General features: G+C 45.3%; 1 protein-coding gene across 1 annotated transcript; it reads right to left on the reverse strand.

Annotated features, from left to right (window-relative positions):
• Positions 1–429: 429 nt before the first annotated feature.
• LOC119167499 (dehydrogenase/reductase SDR family member 7) lies at positions 430–26,163 on the reverse strand. The gene is made up of 7 exons (XM_037418986.2): positions 25,949–26,163; positions 21,111–21,260; positions 15,436–15,608; positions 6,727–6,853; positions 4,664–4,710; positions 1,610–1,902; positions 430–641 (listed from the first exon to the last, which is right to left on the reverse strand). Exons 1-7 carry the CDS (start codon positions 26,073–26,075, stop codon positions 584–586), a joined length of 975 nt encoding a protein of 324 aa, XP_037274883.2. The 5' UTR covers positions 26,076–26,163; the 3' UTR covers positions 430–583.
• Positions 26,164–26,588: the final 425 nt, after the last annotated feature.

Consider the following 26,588-nt stretch of genomic DNA (forward strand, 5'->3'; position numbering starts at 1 on the left):
GCTGTAAAATGGGAAAGGGTTAGAACAACACCTAAAGTGAACGAGAGATACTACCGAAAGATATGAAAAAAACAGCTTGCGAATTGTAATGAGTGAAACAAATGTCTTTCTTATACGACTGCAGCAGATTGAAGTATATACCAAAAGAACAAAATTATGACTTCCCATCGATAGCAGAATGGTGATGGGGTAAAGGGCTGGAAAGCAGGGCTTCCTTCAAACAAATGTATACAAGAAAGTCTCCGTGCTTATAGGTGTCTTCACTTAACATACTTGCGGAGCGTAGTGCGGAAGGTATGCGAAAGGTATGCGAAAGTCAAAGTACAACCCATATCAATGCGCTTTGATACCTCAATAGTGACATTTCAGCACTCAATTCATGCGCGTGTGGTATCTTTCACCACGAAAGAACAAGGAGGAGACAAATCATTTGTTATTTGTGTTTTACACAAGTTTTGTTTTATTTAAATAACATTACATAGTGGCACACGTTGAAAGCTCCCGAAGTGGGTTTCGTTTCATTTCCTATCTTTGCTGTGAAAAGCCGATTAAAGAACTTTGAAACGCTAATATTTGTTCCGACTCAGCCATCACGCAGCTTTGCGATGTGGTCCTTCTGGAAGATCGAAGGGACGACATACCTGCAAGGAGGAAAAAAAGGGGAATATCAATGTTAATTTCACGACGGTGTATCATCCAAACACACTCGTTCACAGTGGAATACCTTCCACACTGAGGCTATTCAAGGATTAGCGCACGAAAATCTGCAGAACATGGCCATTAATGCAAGGTCTCTGCATGTGAGAAGAGCTTTCCTGTTACACTGTGACTGCCACACGTGCAGGCCACCCAAGAAGCGATATTTTTCGTGGTATATTTCCTTACACATGTTCCAGCAAGCCTAAACTTCCTCCTACTATATTACGCTGTGATAAGTAGTGCAATAATGGGCAGAAAAGATCAAAGAACATGTGGTCTGTTTCTAGAGCTGGAGCAAGTTGAGTGCGTGACGTCCCTATTTGCTCCACTGAATACCCTGCCCAACTATACACACCCGCTTAGGCGTTGCAACAGTTCTGCTCAGGGCAAGAACACGAGAATTTCAGGACAACCGGTTGGCATTGCACTTTCTCAAGGCTTCATCTTCCCAAGCACTGAATTAGCTTCCATTTTATAGTGCGCAAAATTTCGCGAGCAAGTTTCTTCACATTCTAACTTGCCCTGACCGAAATTGCTACATCACTGCTAGCAGCTCTGCCACTAATATAATGCATGTTTAGTGCACGTTAAGTCTGGGTCACCAAGCATGAATCTTACGCACTTAACTTCTTTCTCATTTTACCCTTCTCTCTTTTCTTTCATGTAACCTACATTCTATGCTGATGCAACACAAGGTAGTCGACACGATGTAGAAAGTCTACATGATGCCCCTTAATTGCCATGTCTGTCTGAAGACTACCTTCTTGATAAGGTTATATGAGCTGAAAAGTGGGTACAACCTTTCCTTTAAATATCAGCTTCGAGGATGTCATGACAATAATCTTAATAAATGAAGTCAAAATCAACAGGTGAGGCACGAATTTTCCAACTTTACTCAAGGAAAACATACCTCCTGAAAATCGTGGGGAAATACTGGGCCAGGTAGGCATACACGACAAACGGCGGTGGACCGAACCATATCTCTTCGAGCTTGTTGGCCACCGCGAGCACGATGAGCTGCGCGGCGCGTGTGGGCGCCATTTTGTTGCTCTTGCCCGGCGGCGCTGGCTTGAAGCTCTCGGTCTTACCCAAGACGTCGCTGAAGCACTTCTGGCGGATCGGCGTGGCCACGGGTCCCGGGCAAACCAGGGTGACGTTTATGCCCTTGTCGAACACCTCGGACCAGAGCCCTTCGAAGTAGCCCTGCGCGAGCCCGGTGAAGCAAGAGAACGAGTTATGGTTGAGAAGAAATCAAAGCCAGTTCCATCCACCCCGAGCGCTGTACAAACTTCAGAGCAGTTATAGTGCCTACAACATATTCTAGGCCCTATAGAGCAATGATTCACTAGTGCTTACATTTCGTTTATCCGCTCCTTTAGTGGACACATTTTAAACGCCTGTTCTTGCGGTGAGCGGCGTCACCGTTGGCATTGTCGGCGTAAAGAAGCAAAATAAGTGTGAAAAATAAAAGAAAAGAGAAATGACATAATGGAGAGACGATGATGGCGTTCGAAACCGTGTCCCTACTGACTCTGGGGCAAAAAAAAAATCTCATTAATGCTCCGTTGAAAATATTTATGGGAAGATACATTCTCATGGTAACCGAGAAGATAATCAGCAATTCAATGCTGTGACATGTAGTTCCTACTTGCGAGAAAGATAGGCTATTTGCACAGGTATCTTTACGCGTTTCCCAGCGTGTCTCACGCGCATTACTAAACATTTATTATTAAGATGCCTGGACCCTGGGCATGGGAGGGACGTTGGGTCAAGACATACCATTCGGTGTGAATTTTCTCTAGCCACCAGCGCTTACGATCCTCAGTATTTGGGTGCACTGTATAAGCGATTCTGTATATCGCCAGAATAGTTTTTTTTCCTCGAAAGCTGTTAGTTCAAACCTAAATGCAAAATCATGATGAATAGATTAGAAGCCGCGAGGAGCCGCGCGCCGCTCCAAAGGCACAATGTCATGGCTAACCGTGCTTCGTATAGCGGGCGTCCACAGACTGTTCCTCATTTTGGTTATGTTTTCAACTCGGTCTTAAAGTCGCAGGGTTTTCTTATACTTTAAAGCTGAAGCATTGCTTAGCGAACTTCGACGACTTCGAGCGTATCTATCTATCTATCTGTCTACCTGTCTATCTATCTACCTGTCTATCTATCTATCTATCTATCTATCTACCTATCTATATATCTACCTATCTATATATCTACCTATCTATCTATCTATCTATCTATCTATCTATCTATCTATCTAGCCGCCTACGACTTTTAGCTCTCCTGGCCGTTTCGATAATGATATCAATATCAAACTTCGTATGACATAACATGACTGTACTAAGAACATATTTGACTTGTCATAACATGAAAATCATCACACGTATGTCATGAATGTCATGACTTACATTTCATGGCCCTTCAGCTCTTGCGGTGGTTTCGTTAACATGACATGTTGCAAAACTGGTATGGTATGACATGATCGCATAGCAAACATAAGCGACAGACCCTAGCATGAAAATCATGACAAGCGTGTCAAGTAACAATATGACTTCATGCCGCGCTCATGATGCGCTCGCGACCGTTTCACTAGCGTCACATATACAAAATTTGGTATTATGGTATGTGAATGAATGACGAAGATATGATACTGGTGCGAACATGATAAACATGAGATGCGTGTCATCTCACAACATGACTACATGCTACGCTCATGATGCGCTCGCGGCCGTTTCGCTAGCTTCACATGTACGAAACTCGGTATTGCGTGACACGAACGAAGGACATAGGTAAATGACACATCCAAACATGATAATCACGACATGTACATGACTACATACCACACTTATGATGCACTCGCAGCCGTTTCGCTAGCTTAATATACGACAAATTTGGTAATACGTGACGCCAATGAATGATAAAGGCGTGTGACTGGTGCAAACATGATAATCATGAGATACGTGTCATGTGACAACATGACTAAATGCTACAGTCAAGGCGTCAAAACATTTCGACGTGACAGGGTATGCGTGCTCACCGGCGTTAATTTCGTTGCGTAACGCCGGCGTTGCCACGCCAGGCGGCGGTCCTGCCATATACTCGCAGACGCGCGCTACGCTGCGTTGCTTTGACGCATGCGCGTTTCAGCGCGTCTTGCGTTCCTCCGTCACAAAAAAAAAAAAGGGAGACGCAGTGTTTCCTGTGTAACGCATCGGCACGAATTACAGCATGTCTCATTTCGCGCCGGTTACCGTCGGGCCGCGCCGATGGAAGCTGGTCGCACCTGGCGTCAGACTAGAGTGCTCACGTTTTGCTAACGTAGCGTCACTGTGCTCAGCGTGCACATGCGCGCGTCAATGCTACGTCGGAGTATATTGGACCCTTCAAGATGTGCTTGCAGCCATTTTGCTAGCCCCACATATACCAAATTTGGTGTTACGTGACATCAATGGAGGACGAAAGTGCAACACTGGTGCAAACATGATAATCCTGGCACGCCTGTCATGTAAGAACATGACAACATACCATGCTCATAGCGTGCTCGTGGCCGTTCCGCTAGCTCCACGTATACTAAATTTGGTATCGGATGACGGGAATAGATGACGAAGGTAAACGAGTGATTCAAACATAAGATTCATAACACGGAAGTAATGTACGGCATCATTTACCTCCACCTCTTAACGTTGTGCTGATTTTAAAGTGACATATCAACCTTTTTCATTCGTGCTTCGCATATCATCGATTCCCGCTGTACGTGGGATCTGTAAATTTTTAATAACTTTCCCGAAGTGCGAAAATTTTAAAAACCGAACCTAAAGAAAGTTTCTTCTCACGGCTTCTTCATTTGTGTGAATGCGTTCAGTGGGTATTCTCAAAAATGAAATTAAAAAAAATAAGGCGAAGCATTTTCACAGTACTCTGCGAGTTTCTGGTGAACTACGCCATAATATAAATGGGGACTCACGTGCAAAGCGGCCTTGGTCGCGTTGTATGTGGCCGAGTCAGGCAGGGCTGAGGAGAAAGCAGTGAACGAGAGAATCAGTGGCTGTAATCAAAAGACATGATGACCGACTACAGCACTAAAACAACGAATAATTACCATCACCATAATAACAATATCTGTAGTTCAACGTCCCAAAACCATGATATGGTTACGAAAGACGCCGTAGTGCTGGGCTCCGTAGGTTTTGACTATCTGGGGTTCTTTGACGTGCACTGGCACCCCACAATACGCAGGCCTGCAACATTCCGCTTCCATCAAAATGTGACCGCCAAGGCCGGGATCGGTCCCGTGACCTTCGGGTCAGTAACCGAGCACCGGCCCCATCCACTGATCTACCAAGATGGGCATCACCACCACGCTACCTTATGTTCAGTACAGGACTAAGTGCCCTTCTCATTTTGTGGTATTAATTGGCAGTATTGTGAGAGCTCACTCCACATCGCCGTGCACTTTTGTTTACCGATTAGGACGTGATTGGGTTTCACCCACAAGAACCGTTACACCCCCTCCCCCGGTGCAGACTGCACGGCAATTTTTGGGAAGTTTCACGATTGCTTCAGATTATGCCGTTAATATTACGCACAAAACGCAGCTAGTCAAGATTACTCCAGAGCTTACGCGAGCACCAAATATTATAATTGTGGAAGGTTCGACAACTGATGCAAAGAAGACGGCACGCTGTGGATTACCACAGCCCCACGACCCTGAAAGCAGCCATCAGTGTAGTATTGCTCGTACTTTAACTTGATTTCCTGGGCACAAGCTCATCCAATCAAGAGTTTGGTCTACAAGACTGCCATTTTCTTCACTGCCACCGACGATGTCACAATAATATGCCGGCCAATTCCTAGTGCTTAACTCCGCTTTACTTTACAGTCATATGGTATTCAATGCTGTCCACTGGTTATGCATCATGTGCAGTGCCGTAGCCAAACGGTGCCAAAGCATGCCCGTGCCCCACCCCTTCCGTATCTGTTTTTTTATTTGCCATAGCATACAGGACATAAAATAGCCGTTTCGAAAAGATGCCCCCCCCCCCCCGAAAAACGAATTCTGCGTATACACCCCTGGTCCTGTCCACCACATGGCCTGCCCCAAACAGACAGACAGATGAACTTTATTTGCGTCCTGGGAAGAGGGTTCCTAAGAACCCACCGAGGACAGCACCCGCGACGTGGTAGAGAACCAAAGGTTCCCGAACGCTTCACAGGCTCCCTGTACTGCTGGGAGTTCATTCGCAAGTTGTGGACTTTCGATACATTCCAGAAAGTCTGTCTCGCTTACGTGATGCCTTCTTGTTGAAACGCGCAAGCGGGGGCACCGCCACATAAAATGAGGGAAGGTGGCGAGCTGATCGCACGCTGAGCAGTTAGGAGAAATGTCCGTATACAGCGCCATAGTGGCCGGTGACAGAAAGGAGCTAGTTTGGAGAAGTCGGAAGGCTATCTGCTGTCTTCATGTTAGCTCTCTGTGTGAATCTGGAAAGGATTTCTTACCTAATCAGTAGTGCGAACATAACTCGTGAAAGATGGTCAACGGGTCCCCATCGGCGCCATCACCACTTCTATCTCCTTCAGTATGAGGGGGGCTCGTTACCGGGGCAGAGAATGAGTCCTCGCGACCGAGCGTGAGCCATTTCGTTGGGGTTGGTGATGCCGGAGACAGAGACGCCCATCTCCCAAGTCCGTTTCTATTCTCTCAATGTCTACTAGAATAGCGGCGACCCATTTTTGTACTATGAATCTCTTTGCATACCACAATGAGTTAGGACATGCAAAAAATAATAAAATTATACGACCTAAATACGCAAGTATTATGCCCACAAAAGTCACAAGCAAACTTACGAAACATTTACGCAGCACTCAAGAAAAGCGAGTATCCTGTCAGCTCCGCTGTATTCCTATCGTGTAATGTTACGCCTCATGTTGTGTGTTTACTTTGCGCTTTAAGAAAAAACACCCTGCTGCACTTCTTTGCTGGGGCAGTTCTCAAACGCAGCACACGCACGCAGTGGTACCACTCACCAATCTTGGAGGCAACGCTGCTGATCACGACCACGTGACCACACCTCCGCTCCAGCCAGTGCGGGACCACAGTCTGAGTCAGGTGCACGTGGCTGAACACGTTCAAGTCAAACATAGCCTTGTGGACCTGCCAGAAATTGAATAAGCAGTGCAGCAGATGTTAGATGGATCAGCATCATAGCAAGGACAGCAAGTTGCGTTTCGGGGGCCAAGCACCTTATAAAGGACGAGGCTTGTCCGTTGTCCATGGTCAACGGATGGAGCAACGCCCGGGCGCTCGTGTAACGTATGATATTGTAGAAACATACGTGAGACACACAAAAAAAATGTTTGAGAGTATACTATACTCAATCATAATTGTGGCGGAACAGTACAACACCCCTATGGGCATAAAGACTTTAACGTAGATATTATGGACCTTCAGACGTGGTCGACTTACACCACTTTAAGGGAGAAAATGTCGCTCAGTTTACATTACATGAAGCGACGCTCGACAAATATGGATCATACTTGTGACGGCACGATATCAAACATCTACAAGCATAAACCCTTTATACTGGTCGGCGAATTCAACGTAGACATGAAGCTTGTAGACCTTTTTACTGTTTACAAACACGGGCCCTTGATGACATCTGGTTTCTTCCACCGATGTGACCTATTAGTATCAGTGAGCAAGAAAAGCTTTAGAAAATATCCCGCTAATTTTCTACCCTTTCCTTCTCTTATTTGCAAAATATATTCAAATGAAGGTTCTTTTGAGCTTCATAAAAACTATATGATATTCCTTTGTACTTAGCGCACGTTACTTCTATCTGAAAAACAAAAGAGAGACTTTTCTTGCCCTAAATATTTTTTTCGAAAACGCACTTTAAGTTTTGACGGTATGAGCTGTTAAATGAGCTGACTGGACGCTTTTTCGGGTACAATGCTTGCAATCTTGAAACCGAATATTAGACCTATAGCTTCACTCGCTCGTCATTTTGTGGAGTTGCATGGATTTTTTCGCCCACTTTTGATGGCGCTGGAGCATCCATCCTCACTTCTATCAAATCACTACGACAAAATGCGTGGGCCACACAACAACGTATTCATTTCCACTGTACGCAATCTATGAAGTCTTCATATTGTACGTCCATTTGCACCTCTTTTAAGGAATGACCACTAGCCTCGCAATGAAGGTCTTATGTGATTAATACTGCGTGCTCTCCGCGTAATGTCGCGTTTGAATTTCATTTCACCTTGGCTGGCTCTATGGGAGTACTCGCTCTCTCCGTCAACGGTTCTTAGCTGCCTCATCAAGCGTGAGGCCCATGGGATGGCTTTATGCTCTCCCATAGTAGAGTACTAAGTACTCAAAATCGTCGACCTCTTTTAACTTCGAAGCATTTCATATCGAACTTCAGCGACCTTGTATCTGTCTATCTATCTATCTATCTATCTATCTATCTATCTATCTATCTATCTATCTATCTATCTATCTATCTATCTATCTATCTATCTATCCAGCTGCCTACGACTTCTAGTTCTGGCCGTTTCCTTAATGGTATAAATAACAAATTTGGTATGGCATAACATGACTATATGACGAGAATAACTGATTAGTGATAACATGACTATCATGAAATGTATGTCATGAATGTCAGGATTTACATTTCATGGTCTTGCTGCTCTTGCGGTGGTTTTGTTCACAGGACATGTTGCCAAATTGGCTTGGTATAACATGACTGCATGGTGCGAACACAAGTGAAAGACCCGAACATGGAAATCACAACATGCATTTCATGTGAGTCATGAGTCATGACTACATGCCACACTCATAGTAGGCTCGCAGTCGTTTCGCTAGCTTCACATATATCAAATCTGGTGTTACGGGACGTGAATGCATGACGAAAGTATGTGACTGGTGCAAACACGATAATCGTGAGATACGTGTCATATCGCATGACTACATGCCAGACTCATGATGCGTTCGCGGCCGTTTCGCTATCTTCACATGCACAAAATTTGGTATTATGGGACGTGAATGGATGACGATGGTATGTGACTGGTGCAAACAACATGATAATCATAAGATGCGTGTCGAGTAACATCACTACATGCTACACTCATGATGCACTCGTGGCCGTTTTGCTAGCTTCACATGGAACAAATTAGGTATTACGTCAAACGAATGGGTGACATATGTAGATGACATGTCCAAACATAAAAAATTGGCAGATCCCATCCACGTGCAGTGAAAATTGACGCTATGCGAAGCACAAATGAGAGCGGTTGATATGTCATTTCAAAATCAGCACAACGTTACGAGGTGCAGGGAAATGATGTCATACATGACTTCCGTGTCATGATCATCATGTTTGGATGTGTTGTTTACCTTCGTTATCTATTCACGTTACGTGGTACCAAATTTAGTATATGTAGAGCTAGCGAAATGACCACAAGCATGCTATGAGCTTGGTTGATTGATTGATATGTGTAGTTTAACGTCCCAAAACCACCATATGATTATGAGAGACGCCGTAGTGGAGGGCTCCGGAAATTTCGACGACCTGGGGTTCTTTAACGTGCGCTCAAATCTGAGCACACGGGCCTACAACATTTCCGCCTCCATCGGAAAGATGAGCGTGGTATGTTGTCATGTTCTGGCATGACACGCGTGTCAGGATTATCATATTTGCACCAGTCATATACTTTCGTCGTCCATTGGCGTCACTTAACACAAAATTTGGTATATGTGGAGCTAGTGAAATGGCCGTGACAGCATCATGAAGGGCCCAATTTACTCCAATGTAATGTTGGCGCACGCTGGGCACAGCGACGCTACCTTAGCAAAATGCGAGCACTCTTTAGTCTGACGCCAGGCGCGACCAGCGTCCATCCCTGCGACCCGACGGCAACCGGTCCGAAATGCGATGTGCTGCATTTCGCGCCGATGCGTAACCAATACAACACTGTGACTCCCTGTTTTCGTGAGGGAGGGACGCCGGACGCACTGCAACGCACACGCGTATGCAAGTATATGGCAGTACCGCTGTCTGGTGTCGCAACGCCGGCGTGACGTGACGACTCAACGCCGGCGAGCACGCGCACCGTGTCACGTATATTGGCGCCTTGATTATGGCATGTAGTCATGTTCTCACATGACACACATCTCACGATTATCTTTGCACCAGTCACATAGCTTCGTCATCCATCGACGTCAGTAATAGCAAATTTGGCATGTGTGAAGCTAGCGAAACGGCCCCGAATGCATCATGAGCGTGGCATGTAGTCATGTTACATGATAATCACGACATGACACGCATGTCGTGATTATCATGTTCGTACATATCATTTATCTATGTCGTTCGTTCGCTTTACATAGAACCGAGTTGGGTACACGTGAAGCTAGCGAAATGGCCGCGAGTGCGTCATGAGCGTGGCATGTAGTCATGTTGTTACATAAAATGACCAGCTATGAGAGCCATGAGCAGTAAGGAAAATTTTTATCGCACCAAAATGCTCTGCAATGCTTTTATGCTGCTCAAGGGTACTGTCAGTTTTGCTAGCAGATCAGTCGATACAGAAGACAGTTTTCGTTGTATGATACGTTACAGCAGATAAAAAATTACGATTTTAAACATCTCAGGGGATGGTGATAAGTACTCTAGCAGTATGTTGAGAGTTCATTTCGGGATCGCTGTTTCGGCCGAAATAGTCGGTCGATTGACATTAAGCGCGGCATTTATCGAGCACATTGAGCTGTATTTTTTATATAGCCTTCAGCGTGCTATGAGATGAATTTCTTAGTCGAAGCCGGATGCTTATTTGAACGCTGATCTTGGTCAAGCTGTGCAGCACAGCGGCAAATAAACAATACAGTCAGACATAGATGGCGCCGAAGAATCTAAACCCTGCGCTTGTTTAACGCACTTCTTCCTTTTTGTGCCGTCCTGATGCACAGTTTCACCAAGATAAATGCAAAAGGACTCGTGCAGTGCTTCGTTTAAACTTATTCTCGAGTGAAGCTTTTGCGTTTGTTTTTTGTTTGTTTTTTGTCATATATATGGGTGCGATGCCGGCTCTCATCTCATATGACAGGTAGATTTCGCCCGTGCATTCCCATAATATTTTTGCTGGGCGCGCCTGTGCGACAACTCGTTTCTGAATATAATATTCGCATCAATTAATGTGTGAGCTTCTTATTAGTGCGGGGTACACAAGTACGTGTGATAAAATGGTCTTCGCACACTCTGGATCCAACGTTCGGTACCCAAAGACTACTTGTCGCTGGGGCTCTCTTCACAGCTGCGGCCCACCTCATTTTTCTTTATTCGTTTTATGGGAATCGGTACATGCGTTTGCCTTTCACGCTCGAGTTCGAGCAGGCAACGGCTGAACAACTGACCATGGTTTAGCAGGACAACGATAACTGGGCGACCGCGCGCGCGAATCTCGAATAATCTGAGGCTTACGGTGAAGCGGTTCGCCGTCGTCTGCTCTCCTCGAACCGGAAGCCAACAGGGGATGATACATCCCACAATCCCTCGCTATTTTACTGGTCACCTATTCTAACTAAAAGGAAAGGTTCTGGGTAGAGTTACAGAGGTATATCGCTATCTAGCCCACGTCGCTATTTCGCCAGGTCGGGACGTGTCGCCTGAGGACCGAAGGGCCCCGCAGCGTCGCATTCCAACAACAGTTTTATTTTTTTTTCCTTCCCGTCTCTACTCCTGGAAAGCCAGAGAGCAAATGCGGGTTAGCTTGTGAAGCACGTCACCGCTTTTAAATGCGAAGCATTTCTTACCGAACTTCAGCGACTTTGAGCATATCTATCTATCTATCTATCTATCTATCTATCTATCTATCCATCTATCCATCTATCCATCTATATATCCATCTATATATCCATCTATCTATCCATCTATCTATCCATCTATCTATCCATCTACGACATTTAGCTCTCCTGGCCGTTTCGATAATGGTATCATACCAAACTTGGTGTGGCATAACATGACTGTATGAAGAACATACTTGACTAGTCATAACACGAAAATCATGAAATCTCACGAATGTCATGATTCACATTTCATGGCATGGCATGTTGCAAAACAGCCATGGTATAGCATCATTGCATGGCGAACACAAGCTACAGACCCTCAGATGAAAGTCATGACATGCGTGTCATGCAACCACGTGACTACATGCCATGCTCATGATGCACTCTTGGCCGTTTCGCTAGCGTCACATATACCAAATTTGGTATTACAGTACTTGAATGGGTGACGAAGGTATTGGACTGGTGCAAACGTGATAATCATGAGAAGCGTGTCATGTAACAACATGACTACATGCCACACTCATGATGCACTGGCGGCCGTTTCGCTAGCTTCACTTACACCGAATTTGGTATTACGGGACGTGAATGGGTGACAAAAGTATGATACTGGTGCAAACATGATAAATATGAGATGCGTGTCATGTGACCACATGACTACACTCTACGCTCATTATGCACTCGTGGCCGTATCGCTAGCTTCACATGTACCAAACTCGGTATTACGCGACGCGAATGGATGACATAGGTAAATGACTTACCCAGACATGATAATCACGACATGCGTGCCATGTAACAACATGACTACATGCCACTCTTATCATGCGCTCGCGGCCGTTCTGCTAGCTTCACACTTGCCAAATTAGGTATTACTTTACATCGATGGATGACGAAGGTATGTGACTGGTACAAACATGACAATTGTGACATGCGTGTCAGGTGAGAACATGACTTCATGCCACAGTCAAGGCGCCAATACATATCGACGTGACGTGGTGCGCGTGCTCACCGACGTTCATTTCGTCGCATCACGCCGGCGTTGCCATGCCAGGCGCCGGTCCTGCCATATACTCGCAGGCGCGCGCCACGCTGCGTTGCTTTGACGCATGCGCGTTTCAGGGCGCCCGACGTCCCTCCGTCACGAAAAGAGGGAAACGTGGTGTAGTCTGGGCAACGCATCGGCGCGAAATGCATCATGTCACATTTCGCCCCGGCTGCCGTCGGGCTGCGCCGACAGACGCTGGTCGCGCCTGGCGTGAGACTATAGAGTGCTCGCGTTTTGCTAACGTAGAGTCGCTGTACCCAACGTGCGCGCACGTCAACGCTACATTGGAGTATATTAGGCCCTGTTTTGCTAGCTCCACATATACCAAATTTGGGGTTAGGCGACGTCAATGAATGACATAATATATGACTGGTGCAAACATGATAATCTTGACACGCATGTCATGTAAGAACATGGCAACACACCACGATCATGGCGTGCTCGCGGCCGTTTCGCTAGCTACACGTATACTAAATTTGATATCATGTGACGTGAATAGATGACGAAGGTAAACGACACATCCAAACATGATAATCATAATACGGAAGTCATGTACGGCATCATTTACCTCCATAACATTGTTCATTCGTGCTTCCCATATCATCAATTCCCACTGTACTTGGGATCTGCCAATTCTTTTTTATATTAAGGCGAAAGCCTTACGTGTCTCACAAAACGAGAAGCTGACTGTCAGCGTCACCGACAGCAGCATCTCGCGTTCCGAGGCGTTGGACACCGGGCTTCTTATAAATAAACTATGGCGAAAACTCTGTCGCTAGTGTCTATGGGGGGGGGGGGGGGGGGCAAAACGCATTGCGCCTCAGTCAAGCATGGGAATAAAGGATGGCACACGGATTCGTCTAATCTTCGTTCTTTCGGCTCCGTGTGGCTGCGTGGGGCCTGAATCCACTTTACGGCAAGGTGAAGTTTGGCAAAGATTTAGTAGTTACGCTTCGCCACCTTGGCCTTTTTAGGCTAACCAATTCAAATCGCTTCACGAAGTTTACAAGAGTCCCTTATTTTAATCGATACATAACCAAGACACAAAAATAAACAAAGCCACGAGCGCGATCGAAGCCCGTTAGCACGAAGACTACGCAAAACCGCTTACTGTTTATCATTCACATCGTGGCCGAACAATCGCAGTGCCAGAGTTCCCTCTAGGTGTTAAGAAACTCTGTGGCGTTAGGGGCTAGTGATGCAAGCAGTTGACATCACCATAACGTTTCAAGATGATGTCGCAGCACGCCAAAATTTGACTCTATCATGACGTCATAGTGATTAAACGTCACCTGACGCCACATGATGACGTCGTCTCATCGCACCATAGTTTAAAATAATCGCGAAAGTTGGGCTAGTTGATGGTTCACACTTGGGAAGTAAAAACAGCACAAAAATATAGACAAGGACAGAGGAAGAGACGACACCATGCTGCAAGGTGCGCTCCTGAAAACGTGCACACATGCGCTGAAAGAAAGTTTAATGAGCCAGGTTGAGAGGCTGAAGTTGGCGGGCTACTCTGATACCGAAATATTGAGTTGTCAAAAGCTAATCAAGTGGGTCAAAGGCGTAAGTGATACGCACAGGAGAACAGAGTGCGTGCACAATGAAAAGAAACTGGTTGTGGTACCCTAAGTGCACAAGTTTTCACATTGCTTGAAATATGTGGCCAATAGGTATGGGGTATGTGTGGTTATGTCCGCTCCGAAGAACTTGTCCTCCATTTGCTCTCGCGTGCATAAAAGAAGTTCGGGTATACGAAAGACCTGCTCGTTCTGTCCCGAGAAAAGAAAAAAAAAATGGATATGTTCAGTGTAAATCGTGTGTTGTATATATGTTGCCATTGTCATGCGGGGTGGTTTGTATAGGACAAACCCGGCGGTGCAATAACTTAAGACTAAAAGAACACTTGACCTCTTTGACGGCTGCTGGCAGGTTGCACCCGCCACCTCATTGTAGGGAATGTGGCTGCCAACAATTGGCAGATGAAGCCACTTGTTTAATTAGACATCGGGAGAAGTACACTAGGGAAGTGACGGAGGCTTTTTTCATTGAAAAAGAGAGGTAAAGGTGTGTAAGTAAGCTGTCTGTGGCGCTTGGTGAAAAAGAAGTTTGGTACCTGCGTTCAGCGCTGCCATGTTAAAGTGATTATTAGTTTGTTATGGACTGTTGCGCATATTTTTTCAAGAATGAAGGTGTGTTTTTTGTTTTTTTTCACGGTCGTTACACATGATTAAGCTTGTTTCGTATACCTTGTTTGCTTTGATGCGCAGACTACTTTGGTTTTCCACGTGACTGGGTCGAATGCTTGATATATGTGCGTGTCTTCCACTAAAGTTTAGTTGTGAGTTCAGCGCGGTGTCGTCTCTTCCTCTGTCCTTGTCTATATTTTTGCGCAATTTTTACTTTCGAAGCACCATTGTTTAATTCAAGGTGGTCCCATCCCAGAGGCACTCCAAAGACTGGTGAGGTGCCTCCGATTTTTGAGGCAATGCAAAATCAGGTCAGGCACAGAAAGCTTTCGACTGAGGGCGGCAGGGCAGAATCAATACATTGACTGGAAGCAAAGAGAAGATGGATTTCGACTTCGAGTGGTCTTAAGTGAAATCATAAGGAACCCTACAGTATTTTTTTCCTTATTTTCTAACATCGTTATTGCCATAAACATACTTAAAAGCGATGTACCACCAAACGAATGACGCCAACCATGACCGGGCTAACGTCTTCCATTGCCGGGTGTCAAACCGCCGTCTTCAGTCTTAGCGGCACTACATCTCATGCTGCCGCTAAGCATAACACGACTAGCATGAAAGCGCAACGAAGCCGCACCTGCAGCTGCTCGGCTCACCTCCATGCTGATGTCCTGAAATCGGGCCGACTGGGAGCGACCCGCGCAATTGACGAGGATGTCTAGGCGGCCGAACCTCTCGAGCACCTTCTCGAACAGCTTGGAGTGCTCGTCGAACTTGGTTACGTCCATCGGGAGGACCAGCACGTCTTTTTCGGCCAGCAGTTCTTGCGCTAAAACGGGTCGGCAATTTTTTTTAATATTACACCTAGTGTACATGAGCTACGTAGTCATGATGATGATGATTATGATGATGATGATATGGGTTTCTTCTTACTACTGGCAGTGAACTGTCCCTCTTATAAAGTATTCATATATACCATTCACCGATCTATTGTCACTGCCGGAGGAGTGCCCTGGGGTTTCCAATAAGGAGGGGAGGCAAATTTTCCCACAACGCCGCCCCCCCCCCCCCAAGCTCTTGTTCAAGTCTAGAAGACATCTTTCACATGAATGCAAAAAAAAATTCAGTGAAACACTAAGGTGCTTTTCACAATGATTTTGTACCGTGCTTCCTGCGAGCAAAAATTTGAAGCGAAAAAGTTTTTTGAATGCGAAATCAGGGGCGTTCGGTCACCGTTATTGTCAGAAACCTGCGTGTAGAAGTGTGCGAATATTCGAAAATTAAAAAAATAGTAAAAAAAAACAAGCATTTCCCCGAGGGTGAACATGGTTAAGTGCGAATGCACGGGTTGATGCTATGAGGGGGAGTAAAGTTAAAATCCGTTGGCGACGCTGATATCGGTGTCAGTAACGCGCCTTATATCTAGATGGTAGCGTTGCCTCCGGGACATCCATTGCACGACCCGCTCTCGGCGGGAGACTGAGAGAGAAGGCGGGCGCGCGAGAGAGAGGGGTGCGCGCGCAGCTGCAGCGAGCGAGGAGAGCGGAGGAGCGAGCGAAGGGGGAGGGGGACTATCAGCGTCGCGTCCGTGGCTTATTCGGTAGAGTGTTGCGCTGCGGCCCGCCAAGTCCTCTTTCTTTTAAAGATAGAGAGAAGACTGCGGACGCCGCCGACGGCGGTGGATGGTTTGGGGTCGCTTATAAAGTGTATTCACACTTAAAAGTTCTCCATTTGATTCCGTACTCCTATCGAATAGCACAATGCCAAAAAATTCGCAAATAACTTTCGAATATTCAGCACCAAAAGGAAAACAGCAAAGGAAAGAAACGTTCGTACAGCGAGGGGTCACCACTCATCAGTCTTTTGGGCTGGGACGGGAAGTTATAGTGAGGAAAATGAAAAAGAGAGTACAGAGAAGGAAAGAAGGAGATAAGGAAAAATAGAAAGAAAGTGCAGAGAGAGAGACATTTTAGAAGGCAAGAGAACAACTACAGAGTGAAAGATGGACATAAAAAGAAAGAGAGAGATAGATAAAAAGAAAGCTAGAAAAAGAATAAATAAATCAAGAAAAAGAAATAGATAGAAAAACACTGATATAAAAAAACAGGTCAACCGTGGCCATGTCATAGTATAACAAGGGTTGGAAAAGAGACAGGTGGGAGGGAAAGGGCCTAGCCAAGTCAAGGCCAGCTAGGTGCCACTGCCTACCAGCTCTGCTGTGACCTAGCCTTGCTGAACTTGCTGCAAGTTACGCAATTTTTTTACCGATGTGTACAATAGTCCATATCGATCGTACGTGGCTTGCAGATAACGTTTAATGTCTTAAGATAAAGCTTCAATAAAGCCTGCATGAATACAGTTTGTTCTTTTGACACATTTGTTTTGTATCATTGCTAGATGGCTTTCGTATGGTTTATATATACACGTATTCACACTCATGCATAAATGTGTCTTCTTGATGTGAAGACACTCCCCTTTGGAGCATGAGGGCATGGTTTCAAATTGTAGCACCACAAAAAAAAATTTACATCAATCAATAATTTCTGTCCGGCGACTATTTCCCCACAATTCTGAAAGCCTCATTTGTGTCACCCACCCCTCGTGGTACTGACTGGGGCGCAGTAGCTCATGGGAGGTAAGAAGGCTGCAGTCGAAGATAGATTACGCACTGGCCGGCTTTCGCAAACAGGGGCGCAGTAGCTCATGGGTGGTAGGAAGGCTGCAGTCGAAGATAGATTACGCACTGATGTCACATAGGATGTATGAGCTCAGGGGAATGCACATAGATGAAGGTGGCTCCAGAAGTCCGGGGAGTGATCACAAACGTATCAAGCTAAGTTTCGGAAGAGCAGTGAAAGTGGGAGGGAGACAAGATGTGCAACTACGGGAAAATTTTTATTCAGAAAGGCAAATTGAAATAGCCACTAAACAAATTGAGAAAGTAACCACTGAGGATAATAAAACAGTGTGAATATACACGAGTCTAATTAGACTGTTTGAGCTAGAGCTTGCTAAGACGCGTGACAAGTCACCCCGGAAAAGAAGACACAAATGCAAAAGTTGGTGGCATGAGGAAGGTAAGAAAGCCATAGCAAAACGTCAGGAAGCCTCTAGGGAACACAGACATGCTAAGCAGCGGGGTGAACCGACAGATGATATTGAAAGAAAATGGAAAATCTTTCTAAGCTGTAGAAGCGATGCATCCCTTCTGATCAATGAAAAGATTAGAAGAAAGAGAGCCCAGTGGCTGGCAGATGTACATAAAAAAGATAGAAAGGCAGCTGTGAAATTTTGAAACCATCTAAACTCCCTAAAAAATGAGACGAGCCTAGAGCAGAGGTTTATAACTAGAGCTCAAGGTGCTAGGCTAGAAGGTGACAAAGCTATTGAATATATAAGAACAAAGGTGACAGAAAAATTTCAACAAAGAAGTGCTTTATGCACCACAACAGACAAGGATAAATCAAGTGGCGCAATGGCTCCATTTTCACAACAAGAGTGGGAAAGGGCTGAGAAAAGGATTCATAGTAGTACATCAACAGGCCCAGATGGCATTCCAATTATGCTGATAAAGACATTATCTCCGAAGTCTAAGCAGGCTTTGAGAGAGGCAGTGAGCAAAATAATAATCGATGGAGAAGTTCCCGATGGAGGGAAACTTAGCAGGATGAGCATGATTTATAAAGGAAAGGGGGACAAAGCTGACATAAACAACTACCTTCCTATAACAGTCACATCAGCGGTCTACAGGCTGGCAATGCAGATTATAAAGGAAAGACTGCAGGCATGGATAGAGGATGAGGTGGTGCTGGGGGAACTGCAGGATGGGTTTCCGAAACACAAAAGGTTGGAAGACAATCTGTTTTCACTGACCCAGTGCATCGAAATAACAGAAAAGGAACACAGGCCCCTGTGGCTAGCATTCTTGGATATCAAGGGAGCGTACGATAGCGTGGTTTAAGATGGCTCGTGGGGAATACTGGACACACTAGGCGTGGAAGATGCAGTCACTAATCTTTTAAAGGATGTCTATAAAGGTAACAAGGTAATTATAAAGTGGAAAAAACAGGTATCCAAGCCTGCAGAGGTAAAACGGGGCTTAAGCAGGGCTGTCCCCTGTCACCCTTATTATTCATGATGTACCTACAAGGATTAGAGGTCAAATTAGAGGGAAGTGGACTGGGCTTCAACCTCTCTTTCGTCAAACAAGGAAAACTCATTGAACAGGCACTACCAGCATTCATGTACGCAGATGATATAGTGCTAATGGCCGACAACAAGGAAGATTTGCAGAGATTGGTGGACATCTGCGGTAATGAGGGAGATAGGTTAGATTTCAGATTCAGTAAGTAAAACTCAGCAGTCATGATTTTTAATGACAATGAAGGTAGTGAGCTTAGAATACAGGAGGTCATGCTAGAGATAACAGATAAATACAAATATCTGGGCTAATGGATAAGCAATGGGGCCCAGTACCTAAGTGAACACAAAATATACATATCGACTAAAGGTAACAGGAATGCAACGGTAATGAAAATCAGGGCACTGTGTAATTACAATTGGTATGATGTTGTGAGAGGAATATGGAAAGGGGTCATAGTTCCTGGTCTGACGTTCGGCAATGCTGTCTTTTGCATGAGATCAGAAGTTCAAGCAAGATTAGAAATTAAGCAACGTGGAATAGGTAGGCTTCCCTTAGGAGCTCACAGGAATACACCAAATCAGGGAGTACAAGGTGATATGGGATGGACATCATTTGAGGGCAGGGAAGCTAGCAGCAAGATAAAATTTGAGAAGCGATTCAGAGAAATAGGAGAGCAGCGTTGGGCTAGGAAGGTATTCAGCTACTTGTACAAGAAGAATGTTGATACAAAATGGCGAAAGCGAACCAGAAAATTGACTGGTAAGTACTTGGAAAACAGCTGGGGGCCAAACCAAAAAGAATTATCGGTTAAGAAGACGGTGAAGGAAGCTGAAACCGATATGTGGAGAATTGGCATGATTAAGAAGTCCGCACTAGACATCTATCGAACTTTTAAGCAGGAAATTGCCAAGGAAATAATCTATGATAATACTCAAGTTTCGAGTTTTATTATTTCCAAAAACAGTGCACAAACTCTAAGATATATAGACGAGGGTCCTTGAGCCAGAGACTTTAGTGGGGCCCTCAATTTGTCAATAAAAATCGACGGTAAAATTTATACAGAGCAACAGAAAATTCATACAATATACGGACATCAAAATGCACTTTATATCACAAATCAAGCCAAAACACGCAACATGGTATAAATAAACGAAGAGCAAACAAGTCAAACAGGTAAACGATCACAAGTAAGGTTATTCGAGAAAATGATTTTTGACGGACTTTTTTAACAAAGGAATTGAAGCGCAACACTTAATGCTAGAAGGTAACGCATTCCAAAAGGATACCGCACTGAAAGCGGAAGTTTTTTGCCCATAATTAGTATGAGCGAGGGTAACAGGAAATTTTTATCAGCCGCAATTCTGGTCACATTACTATTCGGGGTAGTTCTCTACTGTTTGGGGCCAGGACGGGAGTATTGCGAACCAAGACATGTCGGGCCAAATACGAAGGAGTAGACATGATATGCAGTGCGTGTGGAGAGGAAGAAGAAACTGCCGAACACTTGATAATGTTCTGTAAAGGGCTTCACCCTATAGTTCAGGATGATGGCGCAGAGGTTTTCAAAGCACTGGGGTTTAGAGACAGTGAGGGCAAAATAGACTTTAGGCGGGTAGAATTAACTAGAAGGAGGTTATCTTATTGGTGGCTAAAGTCAAGGCACGAGTGAAAATTGAACCCTTCACTGCAAAGTACGAATCTTCAACCTCACTATTTGAGGAAAAAAATAAATCTAGGTTTTGGTTCATTAAGTATTACGGCTTGGTGGCGCTAGCCCCCGCCCGACCTAAAGGGTACAGCCATATCCATCCATCCATCCATCCATCCATCCATCCATCCATCCATCCATCCATCCATTCATCCATCCAGCTCAGCCGCAGAGCGCTACGGGAGTGCCCGTTCTTTTCAATGATACAGTCACGCTCTGTTAAAAGGCCCTTGGCTTGCACACCTGTCATTGTGATCACGCAGCAGGATATATATACTCATAGGCAGCACCGCCGTATACAGTCGCAGCCTAAAGGTTAGGGTCCGGTTCAGCTGCGGGAGGTGGTGCGTTCGAATTTGACCGTCGGACATCCGCCCGTCAAACGGGTAAAGGGGATTCCCAACCCGACGCCCGGTCGTTAGAAGGGATACATGGGGAAAACTCCTGCCACAGCTAAATGGAAGTGTATACCGCCTTACCGACGAGAGTGTACTTGACGTCTTCGATGGACTGCTCGTCCAAGTCCGAGAGGACGACCTTGACTCCGTGAGAGGCGAGCTCGAGAGCCGTGGCACGGCCCACACCGCTCCCGGCGCCAGTGATCCATGCCACTTGACGTTTGAGGGTGGCTGCGTCAGAAGTGAACAGTCGCGCTCGTCCAATACTTGGCGCACGTGATAAAGAACTCAAGTGCGTGACAGCGCAAATATGTAGCACTTTCGCACTATTGTAGAGAAGCGTGAAATGTTTGGTTGGTTCATGTTTACATACGCTTGGAAAACTAGCGAAAACTGTAAACGAGGACGATGAAGAAGGCACATTGAATCACACATCGCCACCGGACGAAACGAATTGAATGCCAAGGTTATCGAAACCAATCTCATTCTTCAACAATTAACTTGATTCTTTTTTTATTATTTTCATGCAATAAACTGATGAGTTGGTTAAAAAAACTATCTATTGCTAAGCATTTTTCAAGATTATAAAAAAATTATATTAATAACAACGCACTCCTCGTTACCAATTCCCTATAATGGGTTGCGCCAGGTTGATAAGGGTCAACAAACCAACCAACCACTTTATTCACGCATCCACGGTTATATAAACCATGCACTTATCTCGCGCAGGCGCACAAACACAACCTGAAGCCTATCATCCATCTGATAATCAGCCACACCCTGAAAGAAACAGCCACTCTTTTTCTGTGATATACTCAGAAGGTTCACTTTTTTACGCATAAAACTTTGCACTATTATGCACAGAAGGTTGCACTGCTTAGAAGCAGTTTTCAATGCGATCCACAACAACGCCAAGCGGGCCATGGCGTTATAAACTGCTACACTCTGAAAAAATATCGAGTAAAACGGGTGCCTTTTGTCCCACAACAATAATCGTCATCAGGCTGCATGCCGTGCGCTTCCTTTCTTGAAAACTCGGTGCTGGCCACTTTCCTATCGTGAATGCAATGTGACCCTGATAATGGGCATGTCGATCGCGACCGGAATGTACCGGGCGCGGGGCGATAGCGCAAGGATGGAACGCAATATAGATAACGATTATTGTTGTGGGACAGGAAGACACCCTTTTTACTCGCTCTTATTTTAGAATGTAAAACTTTTTCTTGAAGCGCAACTGTAACCATTTCTTCCTGTTGTCACGTCGTGTCTGCGAAACTATTATACTACTCTACAACTTATAAATGTCACGCAACTCTTCGATATAAACAAGTGCCTTCAAATCAATAATCAAAAAGGTAAAAAGCAAGCGTATTGTTAACTAATTATTTCGATGTGACCTTAGATGCGGCGATGCACATTTTCACCTCGGCTTAGAGTTCGTGTGCGAAGGTGCCCGACAGCCATAGCAAACTTACAGGAAATCTCAATTGCAAAAAGAAAGAAGAAAAACCTGCATACATCTTTCATTATGTTTTGTTGGTTCTTTTTTTGTTTGGTTCACTGTTTGTTCCTTCTTCATACCATCTGACGAAATTACGCTGAAGCTTCCGAAAAAACCGGGGTAACTGATTTGTTCGCATCATGCATTCGAGGTGAGAGGCGCTATACCTACTGTCAAGGTAGCAAGTGGCATGCGTGTGCAGGGGCAAAGGGACTACCGCGTTCCCTAGTCACCAAATAGGGGGTTGAGGGGTGCGCAATGTCTGCCCTATTCATTGAATTGTTGAGGAAGGTGGGTACAATGAACCTTTGCCTCCCCCGCTTCCCTGAAGGGGAACCCTGTGCACGCCTGTGGCAAAGGTTCAGTTCGAGCTACACTACCACCGTCCTGGTCAAGGGGTTCCGGTGCTCGAATGCAGATCCGAAGGTCACGGGATCAGATCCCCTCTGGCGGCCGCGTTTTCGGCAGAGGCGAAAATGATTGGTCCGTTCATGTAGATTTAGGTGAACGTCAAAGAAGCACAGGCGGTATGAATTTCAGGAGCCCCCCATTACGGCGTCCCGCATAACCTTGTCGTAGTTTTGCGACATTAGATCGCCACCATTATAAATATACTTTAAGTTACACGCATTTCTATCCCCGCTCACCACTCACCCCCTAGATAGCAACGAACAGGTCTCCAAGTCTTCCCAGTCGGGACTTAGTGCGCGCGGTGAACGCTGACATGTGTGTGTGTATCTATTGTTCTCACAGAAGTTAAAAAACAGCGCTAAAAAGACGGGACAAGAAAAGAAAGGACAACAGGACAGCGCCCTGTCCTGTTGTCCTTTCTTTTCTTGTCCCGTCTTTTTAGCGCTGTTTTTTAACTTCTGTGAACATGAACCAACCAGCCCAAATGCGTACGCTTCTATTGTTCTCTCTGTCTTACTTTCTTTCTTTATTGTTTTCCTCCCCTTTCCTTTCCCACGGCAGGGTAGCGAATCAGGTGTAACCTGGATAACTATTCTGCCTTACCTTTGCTTCTACCTCTCTTTCTCTCTCTCACCCAACATTTTTTGGTATCGCCTTCTGTACAGTAGAACGACAGACCTCACGAAAAGTGTTTTGCTGGCGTGGAATAGATAAAACAGCTTGCCCACTTCGATGATGGTCTATGTCTACCTATAAAGCGCAATACAGGCTGTCGCTTACTCATGCGTCCATTGGGCAATTTCGCCAGTTAATTGTTCTGGAAATAAACGCTCCTGTATCGTATCATCTGCGCTTTCAAGTTGCACTTCGCTCAGTGATTTCGCACGTCCGCCCTTTTGTATCACTGCATGGAATGTCCAACCCTATATACCTAATTCATTTCGTTCTATTTGCCCTCAAGACCATATGGCATTATAGAGGGGACAGGTTACAAGTAGACAAGGAACAAAATACAACATAAAAATAAGGTGGTCAGCAAACGAAACCTCCTTAATGTACAATATTATGGACCACGACTTCAGTATAATATGAACCTAATACATAATATTGCATTGTACACTATTTAATTATACAAAATCAGGTAAGGCTTGACGGAAAAGATTGTTACTAGTAATAGTTACTGTGTCCTCGGGTAGATGGGAGTCTAGTCTGCTGATGTACGAGGTATGAATCATCGATAAAACGTTTCACCACCACCACCCCTGCTTGACACATGTGGAAAGCTGCGAAGCAGTACTTGTACAACTGTGACTCAACGACCTTCTGCCGTTATAAAAACGTATAGCTTGTGTTTTAAAAAAAATTGAGGACGCTTGATCCTCGCCTTCAGGAGCGTATTCCGATAGCGTAATCGGGCCTCGCACACATCGCCTTCTGAACTGCCAACCTGCTTCGGATATTGGTGCATGCCTCAACCATGCTACAAGGAAGTGAACGACTGTGCGCGTAACAATGGTCCTTTCAAAGTATCATCGAAGTCATATTTCAAGAACGATTGTTAAGGGCCCACTACGCCATAAGCATTTCTTTTTTTAATATAACCGTCGGAAAGTTTTCGTAAGCGATGTGCTGGCGCGCTGTTAATGCAGTCGCATGCGTAGGTGTGTTTGTGTGCGAGTAAATGATCGAGTGAGTGGGCGAGTCAAATCTGTCATTGTTACATTCTATACCTTTCATAATTTCAATGAAGTTTTAAAGGACATATAAACAAACGACATTGTTGCATATGAAAAAAAAAAAAAAACACGTTATGCTCGAAGGCAAACGCTGTTTAGAATTTCGCGCGCGCGGGATAATCCGAATACACACTTCTCTTCACAAACCAAAGTGAGTTTCTTCTTTACCTGTATCTTTCTTTCCTTATTTTGTCTTTATTCTTAATTTATTACTGCTTCTATCTTTCTCTCACTTTTAGTTTGTCTTCCTAGCTCTTTCGCCCCCTCTTTTTGCACTTGTCATCTGGTCCGTCTGAGCTGATGCATCCCACGCCAGGCTAATTGGCGTATATTCGTCCTGAGAGCCAAGCAGCATATGAAGGGATTGGAAAGAGCGCATGTCGGCCGAGTTAAAATGTACTAGACCTTCTAGCACACTGTAGTCGGATTAATGCGCTCACGATTATCACAGCATTTTGCATGACTGACGGAATTTTTCCTCGCAAAAAAAAAAACGGTTTCATTTTTGTGTGTGCAGAGAAAGCACACGTGAAGACACACATTGTCACGCATAGCCGACCTAGTTTTTTTTTTTTTTTTTTTGATAGACAAGGAACGATTTGCTAAACAGCCTCACTCTTAGAACACAGTGGAGTTCATTGTCGCTGGATTAATTCCCGGTCTTGGAGGATGTCTTTTGGCGGTACGTGCCCGGGAGAAATGCAGAAAAATTCATGTACATGCTGTACAACAATGGTGTCTTCACCGGTACATTGGAGGAGAAAAAGAAGGGTTAATAATTCAACGAAATAAAAACACGTCCCCAAACCGTGGCAGCCACAATTTTTTACGGAGAGAATGTTAGATTACATTTAGATAAATCACCCCAGGAGGCCCAAATTTCCGGAACCCTTCACTGTGGAGTCTCATAATCATATCGTGGTTTTTGGACGTTAAACCCCAATAGCTATTAAAAACACGCTCGTTTAAGGCGAAAGTTCATTGCTGCCTACCTAGCGTGAGAGGAGAGCAGCATACCGTGCTGGTCTCCACTCTAGCCAACACTGAATTTGTTGTCTTCTCTCTTGAAGATGTTTTAAACCAGCTATGTGACCTTATATAACGCCAGGTAATATTAACTAATCCCGCCTCCTCCACCAAGGCACCGTCTTAATCGGGCACCGTCACTCACGTCGGGTGTGTGCGCGCTTATGCACGTAACCCTCTACCCCCACCCTACCCCGAAAAAGAAATTAATTGAAATACAGCGGACGTCAATTAGACCAGCTCACCGGGCGAAGTGCCGAAGTGTTCGGCGAAGATGAGACTCCAGCAGGCGTCAGCGTAGTAGCGAAACCAGTAGGCGATCGCCGCAGCGACGCCCACTGCGGCGACGGCGAGCGCCATGCAGCACACCATGACGGCTGCACAACAGCTAGAAACCGGCGCACAAAGCGAGGACTGGCACACGAAATGGACAGCCGACGGGCCGTTATCGCAGCCCGCAACGTCCTAGCCGAGGGTGACGGCTCGTTCATTCGTTATCTCGCCTTTCAGCCACTCATTTGGGCCCGTCATTTTTTTTTCTTCTTTTTTATCGGTAAGACTTATCCGCTCTTATATCCCGAGTGCGAGAGTTCTCTAAAGGCGCGCGCTGTTTTCAACTGTTCTTCTCCGCCGGCGAGCAATCGCGTTAGGGCGGTTGCAGCTGTTGTTTCAAACCCAGCTGATTCGAAAGCGGCTTGCAGTATCCTCCTCGCATCTGCGTATATATCAATTGTTCTGGGTGCGACGGGCTATGACGACGCTGTCGGTATTGGTAGCGTGTTCAGTGCGGAGTCAAGTGATTATGTCTGGGCCGTGGTATCCGAGAGAAAAGTAGAATATTTAGCATTCGTCGCGTATAAGATAAGACGTGACAGCCTCGGGCGA

The sequence above is a fragment of the Rhipicephalus microplus genome, chromosome 6, assembly GCF_043290135.1.
Source record: "Rhipicephalus microplus isolate Deutch F79 chromosome 6, USDA_Rmic, whole genome shotgun sequence".
Taxonomy (NCBI): Eukaryota; Metazoa; Arthropoda; class Arachnida; order Ixodida; family Ixodidae; genus Rhipicephalus; species Rhipicephalus microplus.

Coding starts and splice junctions, on each gene's coding strand:
- LOC119167499 (XM_037418986.2), bottom strand. CDS start 26,075: ATGGTGTGCTGCATGGCGCTCGCCGTCGCCGCAGTGGGCGTCGCTGCG. Junction 21,261..25,948: donor ACACTTCGGCACTTCGCCCG/GTGAGCTGGTCT, acceptor CTTCTGACGCAG/CCACCCTCAAACGTCAAGTG. Junction 642..1,609: donor TTCCCCACGATTTTCAGGAG/GTATGTTTTCCT, acceptor TCCTCCTTGCAG/GTATGTCGTCCCTTCGATCT.